Source organism: Ambystoma mexicanum, chromosome 12 (genome assembly GCF_040938575.1).
Source record: "Ambystoma mexicanum isolate Mex_15411 chromosome 12, UKY_AmexF1_1, whole genome shotgun sequence".
Taxonomy (NCBI): domain Eukaryota; kingdom Metazoa; phylum Chordata; class Amphibia; order Caudata; family Ambystomatidae; genus Ambystoma; species Ambystoma mexicanum.
The window spans coordinates 399738810-399755700 of NC_090936.1; the positions used below are offsets into that span (position 1 = coordinate 399738810).

Below are 16891 nucleotides of genomic sequence, written 5' to 3' on the forward strand. Positions count from 1 at the left end.
ATTCTTCCCTCGCACAGTCAGCAGAAAAGCCTTCAGGTCTAGCCTGATGGCCCTCAGCTCCAACAAATTGATATGGAGTCTGGACTCCGACGGAGACCAGCGACCGCTGTCAACTCGTTGGTATGAGCTCCCCATCCCGTGAGGGATGCGTCCGTCATGATCGCTACCTCCGGCCAGGGTAGCTAAAATGGAGCCCCCTTCATGAGATTGCCTTTGACGGCACACCACAGAAGATCCTGGGCGACCGAGGGCAGCACCTGAACGGGATCCGACATCCTGCCGGAGGACTGCGACCACTGCATCTTGAGGGCCCACTGCAGATAGCTCATCCGCAGCCTGGCCTCTGGCACCAGTAGAATGCAGGATGCCATGAGGCCGAGCAACCTCAAGAACTGGAATGCCGGGAGAGACTGGGCTTGTTGAAACTTGTCCACCATCTGCAGAATGTGATGAGCTTTCACCTGGGGAGGCGAACACTGCCCCGGGGATGTGTCGAGCACTGCTCTGATGTACTGGAGCTGCTGGGTAGGTGTCAAGTGGGACTTCAAGTTGAGGGAGAAGCCCAGCGTGTGAAGGGAGTGGCAGGTGACTGACAGATGATCCAGGACTTGGCTGGGAGAGCACGCCCTGAACAACCAATCGTTCAGGTAGGGGTAGACGTGAATCCCCCCTTTTCTGAGATACACTGCCACCATCACCATTAGCTTGGTGAAGACCCTCGGGCGGAGGTCAATCCGAAAGGCAGGACCCGAAACGGAAAATGCGAGTCGCCAACCGCGAACCTCAGGTACTTCCTGTGCTGGGGATGAATCAGCACATGAAAGTAAGCATCCTTGAGGTCAAAAGACACCAACCAGTCCTGAAGTTGAAGGGCCAGGAGGACTTGAGAAAGAGTAACCAACTTGAACTTGTCCTTCCTGAGGAGCTTGTTCAAACCACGCAAGTTCAAGATAGGTCTCATCCCCCGTCTTTTTTCATGATCAAAAAACATGGGGAATACCATCCCTTGTTCCTCTCCGCTACAGGCAACAATTCTATGGCGCCTTTCTCCAGCAGGGATTTGATTTCCTGCGCAAGGAGCAGATCCGGACTCTTCAAAGAGAGCTTCCCTGGTGGATTGTCGCGAGGCCTCCGCCGGAAAGGAAGACAGTAGCCGTGGGCTATGATCTCCAGAACCCATACATCTGAAGCAATGGCACGTCATTCTACAAGATGCTGCGCCAGCCTTCCCCCAACCGGCGAACCATGGGACATGGCCTCATGACTGAGCTGAAGCGGCTGCGGCAGTGCCTGAGGGCAAAGAGGCAACTGCCTGAGCGGCTTGGCACGGTACTCCTACGTTAGCCCCTTTGCTGGCAGCTCCTCTCTATCTACCAAAGGAAGAGTAGTATCGAAAGGAAATACCCCTCCATTGCTGTCCCCTAGGACGAAAAGGCGGAGGTTGATGTACTGCAGCGCTCAACGACTTCGCTGCAGCTTTGGAGGTCTGCAACTTCTCAAGGCTCTCGTCAGCCTTGCTGCCAAAAAGATGGTCACCATCAAAGGGCATGTTGAGAAGCTGGGACTGTACATCAGGAGCAAACCCCGACTTCCACAACCACTCAAACCTGTGCATCACGGTGCTCGCCGCCATGGACTGTCTTACACAGTCTGCCACGTCCAGTCCAGACTGAACGGATTCACACATGGCATCCTTGCCATCCTGAACGAGGGCAAGAAAACCATCCTGTTCCTCCCCTTCGGGAATATGTTCAGCCGCCAAAGATACACAGTTCCACAGAGTGTGAGTGAATCTTGCCAAGACACAAACTGAGTTGGCTGCCTTTAAAGCCATACCCCCAGATGAAAACACTTTCTTCGCCCAACCGTTGTCGTCCCTATCTGGAGGGATTATAGGGTATGCAGCTACCTGCACCACCAAACTCTCCAGAGTGGGGTGCGCAGATAAGTAGCTGGGGTCCCCACTGGCTGGATGGTATTTTTCGGTAGCAACATTCACTGCCTGGAGACTTTCCGGAGAAGTCCAAGCCGCCGCCACCCTTCTTTGTAAGGCCATATGAAATGGCAGCACCGGTCAGTGGGTGGACCTTGGTCCAAAATATCTGTCGGGTCATTCTGCAGAAAATCCACAGATGGAGACGACCACCCCAAGTACTCCATCACCCTCGACATGAGACGCCTGTACGAAGACTGTGTACCAGGCTCAGGCCTAACGAACTCAACCCCCGGGGAGGTGTCCAAACCACTGGCATCATGCAAGTATTGACGCAGGTCTTCCATCTGGCTATGCCCAGACAACAGTTCGCCAGGAACCTCATGAGGAACAAACCCCTCAACATCCGACCCTTCATCCACCTCTGAGATATAATCCAAAGGCTGGAATAAATGCCTGGATGAGGGCACAGAAAAAGGCTCAAACACAGGCCTCACTGATTTACTCAGGGCCTTCCTCGGAGTTTCCACCGTCCTCCGGGGTACCTCCGGTAAAGACTCCACAAAATGCTTCTAGGGAATCAGCGTCGAGCGAGACGCTGATGACTTCGACAACGGCTTCAAGGCCGGAGCCCAGAGCATGTCCTTCGATGGCCTCGGCGCCGATGACTTCCTCAGAGCAGGAGCCTCCAGAGAGTCCCTAGATGGACATGGCGCAGACAGCATCAATGCCTTCTTAGAAGGCATCACAGGTGCCAATGGTCTCGAGGGCGTCGAGGACTGGGAACTGGAGCAGGCATGGCTAGAGCGAAGGCACGGATGGAACAGTGCCCTGCGATTCGAAAATTGCCATCATCTCCTTACGAATGCGTCCCATTTCACCAGAGATGAATGCTTGTTGGGATAAGCTACGCGCCGTCTGGTGGAGTCCTTGGACGAGGACAGGGAAGGTGTCCAGTGACAGCTCTTCCGCGAGTGCTTAGATGAGGCAGAGGAATGGCGGGAACCACTCCGGGACCGACACCCCTTGGATAACAGCGACGCAGAGTTGCCCCTTGAATCGTCGGTCAAAATCCGAGCGGATTTCGACTTACGGGGTTTGGAAACCCTACCTACAGTTAACTTCTTCAGCTCCCGCAAGACCTTTGACGTCAAAGACTGGCATTCATCGCAGTCATCGGTAGCGTGGCTCTCGTCGAGGCACCACAGGCAGACGTCGTGCGGGTCCGTAGCGACATCTTGGAACCGCAGTCCCGGCACTTCTTGAAACCCGACCGCGGGGTAGAAGACGGCAAAGACATTTCACAAACAACCAAGTTCGAAGAACCGATTCAACCAGAGAAGAACCGAGGCGCGCTGAGATTCCGAAGCGAACACATTCGCGGAAAAAACTGAACTGAGGCTAGAGGCGTTGTACGTTCTATATATAACATCTGGTGACGTTGGCTCGACGGAGGCCCTCGAGGGACAGCGTATTGACATCGACATAGGACACATGACGAAAATTCTTTCCGAAGCAGCACAGCTGTGGTGATTACTGTCATAGATGTGGAATACGTCAAAGGACTCAAATGGATCTGTTTGAAAGTATTTATTTACTAAGCTTCCTGGGTTGGTGCAATGCCTGACTGGCCCGAACACTAAAGGGGTCATTCCCTCAACTGATGTTTCTAGTGGACGTCGTCTAGAAGTCCAAAGTAAAAGTCAGTCTGTCTAAACCGATGCTTGCCCTCGCTCTATACGAAAATGTGATCACAAGTATTTTCAAAAATAAGAAAATTAGTGGTTCAACAAAAAACAAAGCCAGGATTGTTTCAGGTGGTCTTTCGCCAGGTGCTGTGGGGTCAACATCACACAACTAAATTCACTCCACAGAGCTATTTGCAAGACCTTCTCCACAAGTCCCTTGTAGTTGTTCCAACTACCTTCAAATGTCTAAGTTCTTTGGGGATCCCTTCCCCAAGCTTCAGCAAGTTTCAAAACACCACTTACAGTTCTGTCTTGAATTCCTAAACCATTTGTTCATGGGGTAGAATCAGAGTCTTTCGAAAATGCCAGGCCCCTTTGTTTACTCCCACGTACTTCATTTCTTTCCAATGCTCTTTGCATCCCTTTTCTTCTGCTCTCCTTTCTGTGCACACTTGCACCCTTTTTAACTTGGCGCTAGCACTTTGCTGATCTGTTTTTCCTTCTGTGAACGCTTGTACCCGCTTTTGGTTTCGTGCTCACTTGCACCTTTCTTTGCGTGTCCCAAGCACTCTGGTATACCTTTATTGTGCCCCTCTTACAGGCGATTCAATGTTTCTTTTCCACTTTCTCTCAATCTTACGCTTTGATCTGGCTTTTTATTTGCCTTTCGCCCCAATCTGCTTTTCTCTTGCTTTGGTCTCCTTGCTGCAATTTCAGCCATTTCACTTTTCTTTCCTTTTTTACTTTTACACTTTTCTTTCCGATTCTATGACGCTTTCTTGTTCGTGCCTTTCTCCTGCTCCACTCATCTAAACTCATGCTGCTGGGGGTTTCTCTTGCATACTGTCATGAAAATCACCAGGCAGCGTCATGTAGAGGCAGCTCCTTCATTCATTGCGGGATGGAGGTCTGGGTTTCTGCACTTCTGGGCTTCCCTGGACCGTACGGCATCCCCAGCTTGCTTAAAACTTTGTGACTGACCACAGCTTTTATAGCTGAACACAGGTGTGAATGCAGATATGCCAACATTCTGGAGCCCCCGAGAGGGAGATTTCCCCATAGAAATCCGGACACAGGATTTTTCCCCATACGATTGCATTGCTGTTATACCTATTTTAGGCGGTAGACAATAAAAAAAAGCACTATTTTTAATTGAAAAGATGAGGCGTCTCCCGGATAAATTGGGAGGGTTGGGATGCATGGTGAATGTTTACATACCCATGCTCGACTTAGTGGGGCAGTGGTTGTTTGTAAAGTCGGTTGCCCTTACTTCCCCACTCCATCTAATTCCTATGGGAATCCTTATTGATCCTAGTGGCCGCCTTACAGGGGAGTTGCTAGGTCTGGAAAAGACCTGGGGCTACGCTGATGTCGGAACTGTTGGGACTGGGGGCTAGCTAATCTTTTGGCTGTAGCTCCTGAGATTCTATCCGGGGCTACAACCAAAAGATCAGGGGCTATAGCCCCCTTAACCCCCCCCTAGCAACGCCCCTGCCGCCTTATCTCAGTATTGTTCGCGAAAATGGGGAGGAGGAAATCGGAGCAAGAGTAGGGTAAGGTGTTTAGAATTGGGAAAATACCATGTCTCGCCCTCAGGCATTCTCCTTCCAATCCCCCATGACCCTCCACTCAGGGGATCGTCCCTCGCTTGTCCACCATCAGGGTTGTGATCAAAAGCAATGGCCCTTCCCTGTTCAACTGAATAGAAGATCCTGAGGGATTGGGTGGGACAATACCATCAAGTCTCTCACACAGGGTAGTAAATAAAACAGAAGGCCTCAGCTAAGCAGCTTGAGTGCTGAGATAAAGGTCCTATATCCAGGTGCACTGAAAGTGGTTTGTTGGGTGGAGAAGTGACAGGGGGGGTTCATCTAGACAAAAGTGTTTTGAAGCCAAAAGGCACGAGCCAGAGTTCGGCTGCAATACTAGAAACAGCAAAATGCGTTTGGTGGGTCACGGAATGTTAGCAAAGGAGTTCTGGGAAGGCAACCCTAGAAATCGTTACTATGTAGCTAAGCAAATGCATAAAAGTCACTCAAATGTGCTGGTTTAATGTTGCATTTTATGCACCCGCCACACTTCAGATTGGCCTCTCTGAGTCATGAGCTGCTAGGCATGGCCACCATCGGGACTTCTGGCCACTGTATTACTCCCTTGATTAGCTGAGCATTTCTTATCATCCAGGAGCTACACATCCCAGTGTCCAGCCCTAGCAATGTGACCAATCTTCAGACTAACATGGACGTTCAGGTTAAAGGGGATACATTTTCACTCAAAATTGGGGAAGGTCATTTTATAGGAAAAGAATCACATGGGCTGGTCAGTGTCCTAGATATGGTTTCACTCATGTTGAAATGGGTGCGAGAGAATGAGCACCTGTGCGAGTCAAACCTGTCACTGATTATGGGCAAGTAAAACCTAGATCAAGTGAAGTTTGTTGCACAACTCAACTACCAGAAAATGAACCTCACAAACAACCTTATAAGACTCTGAGACACTACTTTCATGGACAATTATTTAAAGGACATTGCACAAAAGTATTGGCCATGCATGAAGTGCAAGCAGATTTACAATTTTTTGTCAAGGGGCATAAATCTGGGGTGTACCACATACTACTCGCCACGCAGCAGGCAAGCTTCATATCCATTGCCCCAGCGCGACAGTACACAGTATATACCCTTATGTACTTGCTCTTGCTTTTTTAAAGTGTATGCATTGTATAACACTAGAATGAAACTGTAATCGTTCTGTTTGGAAATACAATTATTTGGATTGTATGTGAGGTCTTAGTATGATGTACAGGTATTTGACAGTGAACAGGGAACGTTGGGAGGGAGTACTTCAACGGAGGACTACTTGTAAAGGGACCCGCAGCGCTTTGTTTGCAACCACCACATGGTTACGTGTGGGCAAACAACCTATACATAATCTTAAATCTTGAAAGTTAAGAATATATATATATATTTTTTAAAGCAGACAAATCAGACAAATCATTCCAATGGCGTTATAAACGAGAAAAGGTTTGGGTGGTAAATTGAACTCTGTTCATCTACAGATGGTTCACAAGCATTAAGCAGGACAATAAGTAAATGTTCTCACCCAGCAACTTCTTGCAGTCATCTGTTCCTTCATAGATCAGCAACTGGTCCTGGTCACCAGACTGCGCATTTTCAGTGTTAAAGTCTTTGATGTATATTGTGATTACAGTGGTGAGGTTGGCAATGATCCTCCATTCACAGCTATCCAAAAAGGAACAAGGCGTTAAATAACAGTAAACATTAAAAACATGCTTGCAAAATCAGAGCAGTAGAAAGCAAGAAAGGACATCAAAGGACAACACATGGTGCATATTTAAGATATGTTTCCTGTACATATTTTTATTCAAGGACACAAGCAATTCAAAACTGCAACAATAATGCAGGCATAGGACCTTTAATATTTGTGCCAAAAAAGTAGTCTTATCAATATTAGGAGGCTCTTTAGGCAGAGTTTAAATGACAGACGTTTCCCTTTAGGGTCGTTTCAAAGAAAAAAGAAAATGTATGTCCCGAAATGTGTTCAGATGACCACTCAAGATTTGTCTTGGTCTTGAGGATTAAGACTGCCACAAACTGACTTCACATTTGTAAGTTCAGAATGAAAAAGCTATAAAAACATAAAACATTTCCTCTGGAAAGTTTAGAAAGCTGATTCATTATGAGAAAAAAAGTACATTTAGCTTAGCGCAAAATAAAATTCAAAATTGATCCTTAACCTTGGCTGCGAAGTGGGTACATCCATGGCGTGGGGACCTTTTGACATGTGTACGAATGTATGTATGAAGCATAGCCAGCATTGGCAGACACGGGAGCCCTGAAAATAGAGTGGAGGGATCTCTGATGCTCCCACTGATCTAACCCTACAGAGATTTCGGATGACCGAGTGGCTGCAGGAGGGTGGGGACTAGGGGCGGTGTTCACCAGAAGATTCTCAGGTGGAGAATGTCTTGAGGCAGTATAGTTCCACTGCATTTCTTGCATTGAGGGAAACATTGAAACAACCGTTTTAATAGACACGCTGGTGAAATTGGTGTGCGACTAGGTCACTGTTCATACAAAGTCTCCACCGATCATGTAAATTGACTGGACCCAGAAGGCCGCAGACCAAGCACTATTGGTGGGGCACATGAGAAGAGCGTCAGGAAAGGTGGACACCAGACTCATCACTGAACATTTGGGGCAGAGGATTGCATCTTTAGTTTCTCAAAAGTAGATTGGAAAAGGTCACCTTTGAATCCAAAACTAGATGCATTTTCTATTCCATTTTTTGTTTTCATCATGAAAGGTGATCAGTAAATCATTTTTATTATTCCAGAGGCAGGGAGACCTCTAAATGAGTCCTGGCATACTCAAGCAGTATCCACTTCAAACATCTATTTGAAGTTCTAGCAGATTTGTGAAACCCAAAGTGGTGAGGAGTCAACAGAGTGGATAGAAAAACTCTGGTCCAAGATGGAACAAAATGGATGCCTGAAATATCTAGTGGCTGCAATCAAAGCCCTGCACACCGACACCTCCATACAAGTTCGGTTAAACCAAAAAGGCACTCTAAGGCACCCCCAACAAAAAGAGGCCTAAAGCAAGGGTGCCCCTTGGCAGCTATCCTTCATAATTTCTACATTCTGGAAATAAAAGATCGGCTCGAACCAATGAGAGCATGTTCTCCTAAAATAGGTACCACAGCAATAGGCCACTTACTGTATGCAGACGATATGATCATCTTGGATAAGCCCCCAATTGGTCTGCAGAAAAAACTCGAAGCCCTGGATGCCTTTGTTAAAGAAAACAAAAAAAATAAATCCTGACAAATCGGAAATTCTAATAATTAAAACAGCGAGAGCAAGAGTGAAAAAGCCCTTTAAATGGTGTGTTGACAACAAACCTATTCCGATAATAACAAGCTCAAAATATCTCGGAGCCATAATAAGCGCCGATTGGAATGACCACCCATGGATAGAACATCTGCAGCATAAAATGTGTCAACTAACGGCCCAAGCACTAATCTTGAAACGAAGATACAGCAAGTTTTCAATCCAACCAACAGTAGATTTCTAGAACGCAAAAGTAATTCCATCGATAGCTTACGCTGGTGATACTGCGCTCAGAATATCGTGGGAAGCCTGGGAAAAGGTTGAAGCCAGATTTTGGAGAAAACTGTTGACGCTACCGCAATGCGTTCGAATGAACATAATTCCCCATGAATTGAGTCTGTATTCGATACAGGCCTCAAATCATATGGAAAGCACGGTCATCCTTCAGGAAGACGGTAGTAAAAGACTGTCCACCACAATATGTAATCCTAAAGGAAGAAAATGAAAAAGCTCCATTCTGGCCCCTGACCATCTGGAAAGAAAAATGTAAGGGGATACTACAAAACCTGCATATAACAGAAGACACCCTATGCAACAACCCTAAGAGGGTGAAGACTTTGCTACTGTCAGTTGACTGGGCTTAAACAGAAAGTGCCCACGCTATTTCTAAATAGCTAATTTCTAAATAAAGGTATATTTCTAAACCACAACCACTTTCCTCTGCAGTCAAATTATTTCCGTGTGTTCTAGTACCTATAGGATCCAGGATTATGTACAAACAAGCAGAAGTCGAGTTTGCAGGTAATATCTAGACTATCCATGGTGGAGGGCCAGATCACTTACACTGAACAGAACATAAGGCAGCCTAATAGACTGAGGAGGAAAATTAAATCTGTGTAGTCTTATACACCATCAGCAGTAAAATAGAAAGTATATCATTTCAATTCCATGATTTAATTGTAAAGGTAAAACATTACTGTCTTCAATGACACAAGTTAGCTGATCATTCAATATCACCATTAACTTTGTTCAAGAGGCTATTATCCACAATCGGACATAAAACAGGAGATGGTGTTGCTTCTCTATATAATGACGGAATACCTACAAACTGTTTAATCTCTGGTGGAGTGCAAGTACTAAATCTGAAGTGTCAGCTGACTGTAAATATCACCAAATGCTGTAACAATTTATAGATGAAGTTGGCAATGTGATGGTCCACTTGTGTCACGCTTGATCATTTACTTGATATAAATGTCGGGTTGGATGAACCCCAACACCTCATTAATGTCACATTTTTATTTGACCTTAATCATAACTGAGTTCATACAGGTGGTATTATATTCAGCACATTTAGATGGCCATATTTAATTGGATTTTTGATGGCTTGTGTTAATGTCTGCACCCTTTTTTTCCTTCCACGTCAGATCATGCATGCTTTTATTTTAGTATCACTATTGATACAATAAACGAGATTTCTAGAGGAGCGTGGCCTGAGATCATGGTGTGAGGCTGCGTTAGACCAGCGCTCCTGCCGAAATCCTTACAAAATCCTACAAAAACTCGATAAAAAGCTGTCTTGAGCAGACACGCACACTGGTGGACACTGCAACCGATTCCCCGACCCCCTGGCGAAACAAATTTGAAAATCGGAGGACGGAGTCTGAGTGAGACGACGGTGAAGTGGGGGGCCTCTGAAACCAAGATGGCGTACGCGACCATGTCCCGGAAGTGAGAAGGAGGAGCGGCCGGGGCAGAAAACGCGAGTCGGCGCTGGGTGCTCCAACACAATAGTATTATAGTGGCAAAAGGCAGGACGAAACATGGCAGCAAAGCCGCCCAGCATCGCGGCTGCCTGAACGCCTCGTATACTGGAGCAGATCAGGCATGGGAAGTACAACAGAGGCGGTGACGTGGGAGTACAGCAGCAATGGCCCAAGGACACATTGGGCCACCAGCGGCTTGGAGATCGAGGCCAGCAGCACGAAACAGCGGACGGCTCAGTCGGGCTGTAGGACCGTGTAAACGAACCATCAAAGATGGCACAATATCACGGGCAGCAGGCACCCGAGGGAAAGGACTGCCAGAGGAGCGAGGAGACCAACGCAAGCGTGAAGGATAAAACAGGCCTGGAACCATCAGACCAGTGAAGCGGGGCCTCAGGGAGGAATCCACGACCAGCAGAAGGTAGGCTGCAACTCCCAATGAAGCGGGAGTGCAGGTCTGTGAGGCTGCATTGAATTGGCCCGTGGGTGCAAGACCGGGTCAAAACACCAGGGAAAAGACAATTCTGCCACAGCCCCCAGGAAGGCAGCAAATACAGGGCCAGGCCCGAGACCTAGCGGAGTTCTGGGGCAACATGAACAGAAAGACCATCCACAGAGGCATGGGACAGCCACAGCAGTAGGCACGCACTGCAACTGGGATACCACCTCGGGGGCACAGCTCACACAGGGGAGTGCTGGACACAATAGGAGCGCTGTTCTGGCCAGAGAAAGGGGAAACCACGACCCCCTAAACCATGGTAATCACAACATATTCTACGCAGGGAGTTGAGGCAGGCACAAATAGCATCACCAATGTAACGCTGTGGCGCTACACAACAGAGCCGAACCCCCACAAGCTGCGGTTGGCACACAGAACTATAAGCCTATACACACAACTATGAAGCCTAGTGGCAAAAGGCTGAATTGCTCTGAGGGACCCACCGTGAGAGGACAACATATAATCAGTAGTGCCTACGCCAAACAGACTACGCTCACTACACAGCCAGGCACTGTCGAAGACATGCCCTCCACAAAAAATAAAGACTCAACAATCATGGACTCCTTCAACGCTGCTAAGCAAAAAGGGCAACCACGAACTTCCTCAGAGGTACAAGCCGAGCAATCGGATAAAGATTCCACCACTAAAGATGACCAAGTGCTTGAAGCAATTGCAGCCCCAAGATCCTTCATAGATACAAAAATGGAGGTCAAATTGGATGTACAAATGATGAGGCAAGATGTGCGCAACCTCACAGAGAGAGTCACGGTGGTTGAAACAGTGTTAAGAGACGGAAACCAACAAGAGAAGAGGTTGACGGAGCTAGAGCGGAGGAATCCGACGCTGGAGGACACAGAAGGAGGCACCCGGTGCAACATCATACGCATATTGGGAGTCCCGGAAGGTATGGAAGGGTCCAACCCAATGGATTTTGTTGAAAACAGAATACTGCAGAAAATTGGAGCAGGAGCGCTGTCACAGGGGTTTGTAGTGGAGAGGGGCCCACAGATCCTTGCAGAATAAAACACCACAGGGCTTGCACCTTGATAGCAAAAATATTAAACTTTCGTGACAGTCGATCTTGAAATTTTCCAGAGAAGGTGGGGTGATCTGCCGGGACAATGCCAACATAACCATATACCCGGACTATACCCCTGCGGTGCAAAGGGCTAGGAACTCATTTGTGCCAATTAAGCTAAAGCTCAGGAAACTGAACATCAAGTACATGCTGATGTACCTATTTCAGCTTAGGCCAACATGTGGTTGGAACATAACTTGGACGATGACAAAGACAGTGACATGAGGAGCAGCAGGCCCAAAAGAAGAAAGGGTGAGGGACGAACGCACTAGCGGAAGAACTCACGGGTGCGTGATCAGAAACAATAGAGTACTTTGTTTTGTTATACGGCAGGCGCGGGATAAGCACCTCCAACAGAGAAAATAGACACACACCCTACGAACTGTTTGGCGTTTGCTAGTTGCTGACGCATCACAGCCCGCATGCTGTGGCCCGGATGGGTCAGGCAGATGCAGGGTGCTCGAGCGCCACGGTCGGAACGTGGCTGCTGAGTGCAGTTACCTAGTTCTGGTTTGGAGTTTGGAATGTTTTGAATCCTACACAAGGTGAGGTATGTACTGAGTGTGTGCGTAGGTGTTTTTGTGTGATTGGAAGAGGGCTGGGGTGGCCTGGGGTGTGGTGCACTTGGGTAAGTCTGAATTGGGAATCTGGGGCAGGTGGGGAAGGATGGCCAGGGATCTGCACATGGATATGGCCAACGAAATTAAGGTGTTGACATTGAATGTACGGCTCCTGGGAACATACATGTGTAGGAACCAGGAGAACTCCTTTCTTAGCAGGAAGAGGGTGGCCATTGCGCTATTACAAGAGACCCACCTAACACACACTATGGCGGCGGTCACAGAGCACTGGGACGGACAATGCTATGGTGCTCCCTACTCAAAGTATGCCCGGGGATGGGGGTGCTCAGCTGGATTGGTCCAACTGTTCCCTTCAAATTACTGAGCTGGGAGGCAGATCCAGAGGGCCGGTACCCGATAGTAAGGGTCTGTATTGAGCAGGAGGAAGTTTGCATAATAAACTCTTACTTCCCAAACCATGGGATCCTGAAACACCTAGACACACTGGGCCCCAAACTAGCGCAATATCGAGAACGTTTCTTACTATGGGGAATCAACCTTAACAGAGACTGGGAGCTGGATAGGTCAAAACCGACAGCAACTAGAAATGAGCCAGCAACGGGGGCATTAAACGCACTGAGACACACTTTGGACCTGGTAGATGTGTGGAGGGAACTGCATCCTACAGATAGGGGTTACTCATACTTCTCGCCACACACACTGCACACTCGAATTGATTGTTTGTCGCCAAACATTATCAAACACAAATAGAATCAGCACAGTACTTGGGTAAATCAGTGTCAGACCACTCATTGCTGCTGATGACCTGGAAAACACGAGGCCCTAGACCACCCATACCGTTGTGGCACACGGCACCAGATGCCTTAACGGACCAAGCCTTCACTAAAGAGCTGCAAGGCAAACTAGAGGAATATGTAGAAAGGAATGTAGTTTGTGTCGAAAGATGGGGTATAGTATGGGAAGCGCTGAAAGTGGTAGTTAAGGGGGGGGAGATCATTGCGGGCGCAGGGGGCGTATACGGAAAAAGACGGATATCGGAGCTAGAGAAACTGGAAGACGAGATAAAACTCAGAGTCCAACACACAAGGGACATGGGAGGAGGAGCTGGCAAAATTGCGGGGGAACTGCCAAGAAGCATGGAGGAGGCTCTCCAAGTTTGACTACTCAGTGAAAACCGCCAGAGCACACGCAGAGGGCGGCAAACCAGGCATTCTACTAGCTTGGCTGTGTAAAGGAACACCCACGACGTCCGACCACGGAGCTCCAAGACACAACAGGCACAACACACAAGTCATAACAGGCGATTGAGAACACATTTCAGGACTTTTACTCCCGCCTCTATAGCCATGACCACCAGGTGATACAAACTGACATACTCTACACGCTAGATGAAATCGGGCTTCCCAAAATAAACAAGAGATCCTGGAGGCGGAAATAACAGGGGAGGATATCACAAAGGCGATAAGGTCACTCGCATCAAGCAAAACGCTGGGTAGCGATGGACTCCCTCCAGAGTGCTGCAAAACATATGAGGCAATTTTGACACCGGTGTTGCTCGAGGTGTTTAATGAGGCATACGCCAAGGGGGTGCTACCAGAATCCATGAGAGAAACTCTAGTCATACCAATACCCAAACCGGGGAAACCTATGGACGAATGAGACTCCTACCGCCCACTGGCAATACTGAACTACGATGTCAAGATCCTGACCACAATACTAGCTAAACCCCTGAGCGGGGTAATAGAGGGCCTAATTCAGTGTGACCAAAACGGTTTTATCCCAGGGCATAGCACCGCGCAGACTGCAGCACATCCTTGCGCAAACGGCGGGATCCCAAGAAGAATATGCTATACTTTCCATGGACGCAACAAAGGTGTTCGACTCAATATACTGGGAGTGGCTGGTGGCAACACTAAAAGAATTCGGATTCGGGCAGCGATTCATTAAATGGGTATGAATACTGTACACAAACCCAATAGCCAGGGTAAAAACTGGGAGGTCAGTGTCAACAATCTAGGACATAAAGAGGGGGACAAGGCAGGGCTGTCCATTGTCCCCAATGCTATATGTGCTGGGCCTGGAACCAATAGCAATATACCTTAGGCAACAGTACCTGGATGCTGGCATCTGGGTTGGAGGAGTAGGACACTTGATAACGCTCTATGCGGATGATGTATTGCTATACGTGAGAAGAACAAGTTACTTTCTTACCTAGTAACGTTCTTTCGATGGGATGGTCCGATGACGTATTCCATATCTATGACAGGTAATGTCCACAGCTGTGCTGCTTCGGAAAATCTTTGGCGTCTGCGTCCTGCGTCGATGATGTCGATGCAGCGTCCCCGAGGACCTCCTCCGACGGCCGAAGTCACCCGATGTGATAAGTAGGACGCACAACGCCCATAGCCTCAGTTATAGTTTTTTCCCAGAACGTGTGCCACCAGTTTTCTGCCAGTCAGACACACAAGGCCTTGCGGAAAGCAAGCTGCAATCGCAAAAGAAATTCTGCAGCGGGGAAGGCAGGGAGGGAGCGATATGGAATACGTCATCGGACCATCCCATCGAAAGAACGTTAACAGGTAAGAAAGTAACTTGTTCGAGGGGATTGGGTCCTCCGACGTATTCCATATCTATGACAGACTCCCAAAGCAGTACCAAGCAAGGAGGTGGGAAAGTATTTAGAATACAAATTTAGCATGCCCAATCAAATTGCGGAATAGAGACTGCCTTGCCAAAGGCCAGATCTTGCCCTCTGATAGAATCGAGAGAGTAGTGACGTACAAAAGTATGTACTGAAGCCCAGGTGGCTGCATCACAGATGTGACGAATAGGAACACCCCTCTGCAGAGCAGTAGACGCAGCCACTCCCCTGGTAGAATGGGCCCGCAAGCCAGCCGGAGGGTCCTTACCCGCCAAGCGGTAACACTCGGAGATAGCTAAAAAAATCCAACGAGACAGTCTGTTTCGTCAAAGCTTGTCCCAAACGCTTTCCAGCATAACCAATGAAAAGTTGATCGTCCACTCTGACCCGGGACATGCGCAAAATATAAAAGCTCAACGCTCTCCGAGGATCAAGCCTATGGAGCCTCTCCTCTTCCTTACCAGGATGTGGAGGAGGATAGAACGTCGGAAGAACAACCTTCTGGCTCAAATTCCGAAACCACCTTCGGAAGAAAAGAAGGACGAACTCTAAGGACAACCCTGTCCTTATGAAACACAGTGAAGGGTGGCTTAACTGAAAGTGCCTGTAGCTCACTCACTCTGCGAGCGGAAGTAACCGCAACCAAAAACACAGTTTTCAGAGTTAACAGCCTCAAAGGGCAAGAATGTAAAGGCTCAAACGGAGCACCCATAAGAAACTTAAGAACAAGGTTCAAATCCCAACCTGGCACCAGAAAAGGTGACGAGGGAACACATTAGTGAGCCCTTTCAAAAACTGCAAAATTAAAGGAATCTTAAAATAGGAACACTCTTCAGACGAGCGCTTAAATATGGACAGCGCCGCCAGGTAACCTTTAATGGTCCCCACTTGCAAGCCCCTGTGGGCCAAAGAAAGCAAAAAAGACAGAACCATGGGAATGTCACAATCAAAAGGATCCACATTAACTCTGCACCAGTAGCAGTACTTTCTCCAACGGCAACGGTATAGAGACTTTGTTGCCAGCCGCCTGGCCGAGAGCAACACCTCCATCACGTCTTCAGGGAGGTCCCAATCCTTATACCTCAACCTTTCAGAAGCCAAGGATGAAGGTTGAGGGATCTGACCTCTGGATGGAGAATCCGACCCTCCTCCCGTGAGAGCAGATCATCTTGGTAGGGAAGACGACGTGGAGGGCAGATGGACAAGTCGAGAAGGTCCGGGTACCACGTCCTCCGGGCCCACGCCAGAGCAATGAGGATCATCTGGGAACCGAACCTCCGCAGCACTTGCGAGATGACGGGGATTGGAGGAAACGCGTACAACAGTGGGAATGACCACTCCACCACGAATGCGTCTCCTAAGGCTCCTTTTGAAGGAAATTCCCGCGAGCAAAACCTTTCACACTTCCGGTTGACACTGGAGGCGAAGAGATCCATTTGAGGGGTCCCCCAAAGGGCTAAAATCTCCAGGTGAATCTCCTGAGCCAGCTCCCACTCGTGAGAGATTGAGCTCTGCCTGCTCAGAGCGCCCGCCGTCTTGTCTCCGGCCAGATGAACAGCCGAGATCGAAACTTCCTGCTGGATGGCCCAGAATTCGAGCTGCATCGCCTCCCTGCACAGCGGAAGTGACCCTGCCCCCCCCTTTTGTTGAGGTAGTGCATGGCCACCGTGTTGTCCGTTAGAATCAGGACACTCTTTCCGCGCACAGTCGGCAGAAAAGCCTTCAGGGCTAGCCTGACGGCCCTCAGCTCCAACAGATTGATATGGAGTCTGGACTCCGACGGAGACCAACGACCGCTGACTGTCAACTCGTTGGCATGAGCTCCCCATCCCATGAGGGATGCGTCCGTCACGATCATC

General features: G+C 48.4%; 1 protein-coding gene across 1 annotated transcript in view; it reads right to left on the bottom strand.

Annotated features, from left to right (window-relative positions):
- OVCH1 (ovochymase 1) overlaps positions 1–16891 on the bottom strand; it is a 1424491-nt gene that overhangs the window by 213107 nt on the left and 1194493 nt on the right. Inside the window, exon 26 of the mRNA XM_069628530.1 lies at positions 6721–6860. Within this exon, the coding sequence (XP_069484631.1) occupies positions 6721–6860 (140 nt within the window). The remainder of the gene's footprint in view (positions 1–6720; positions 6861–16891) is intronic.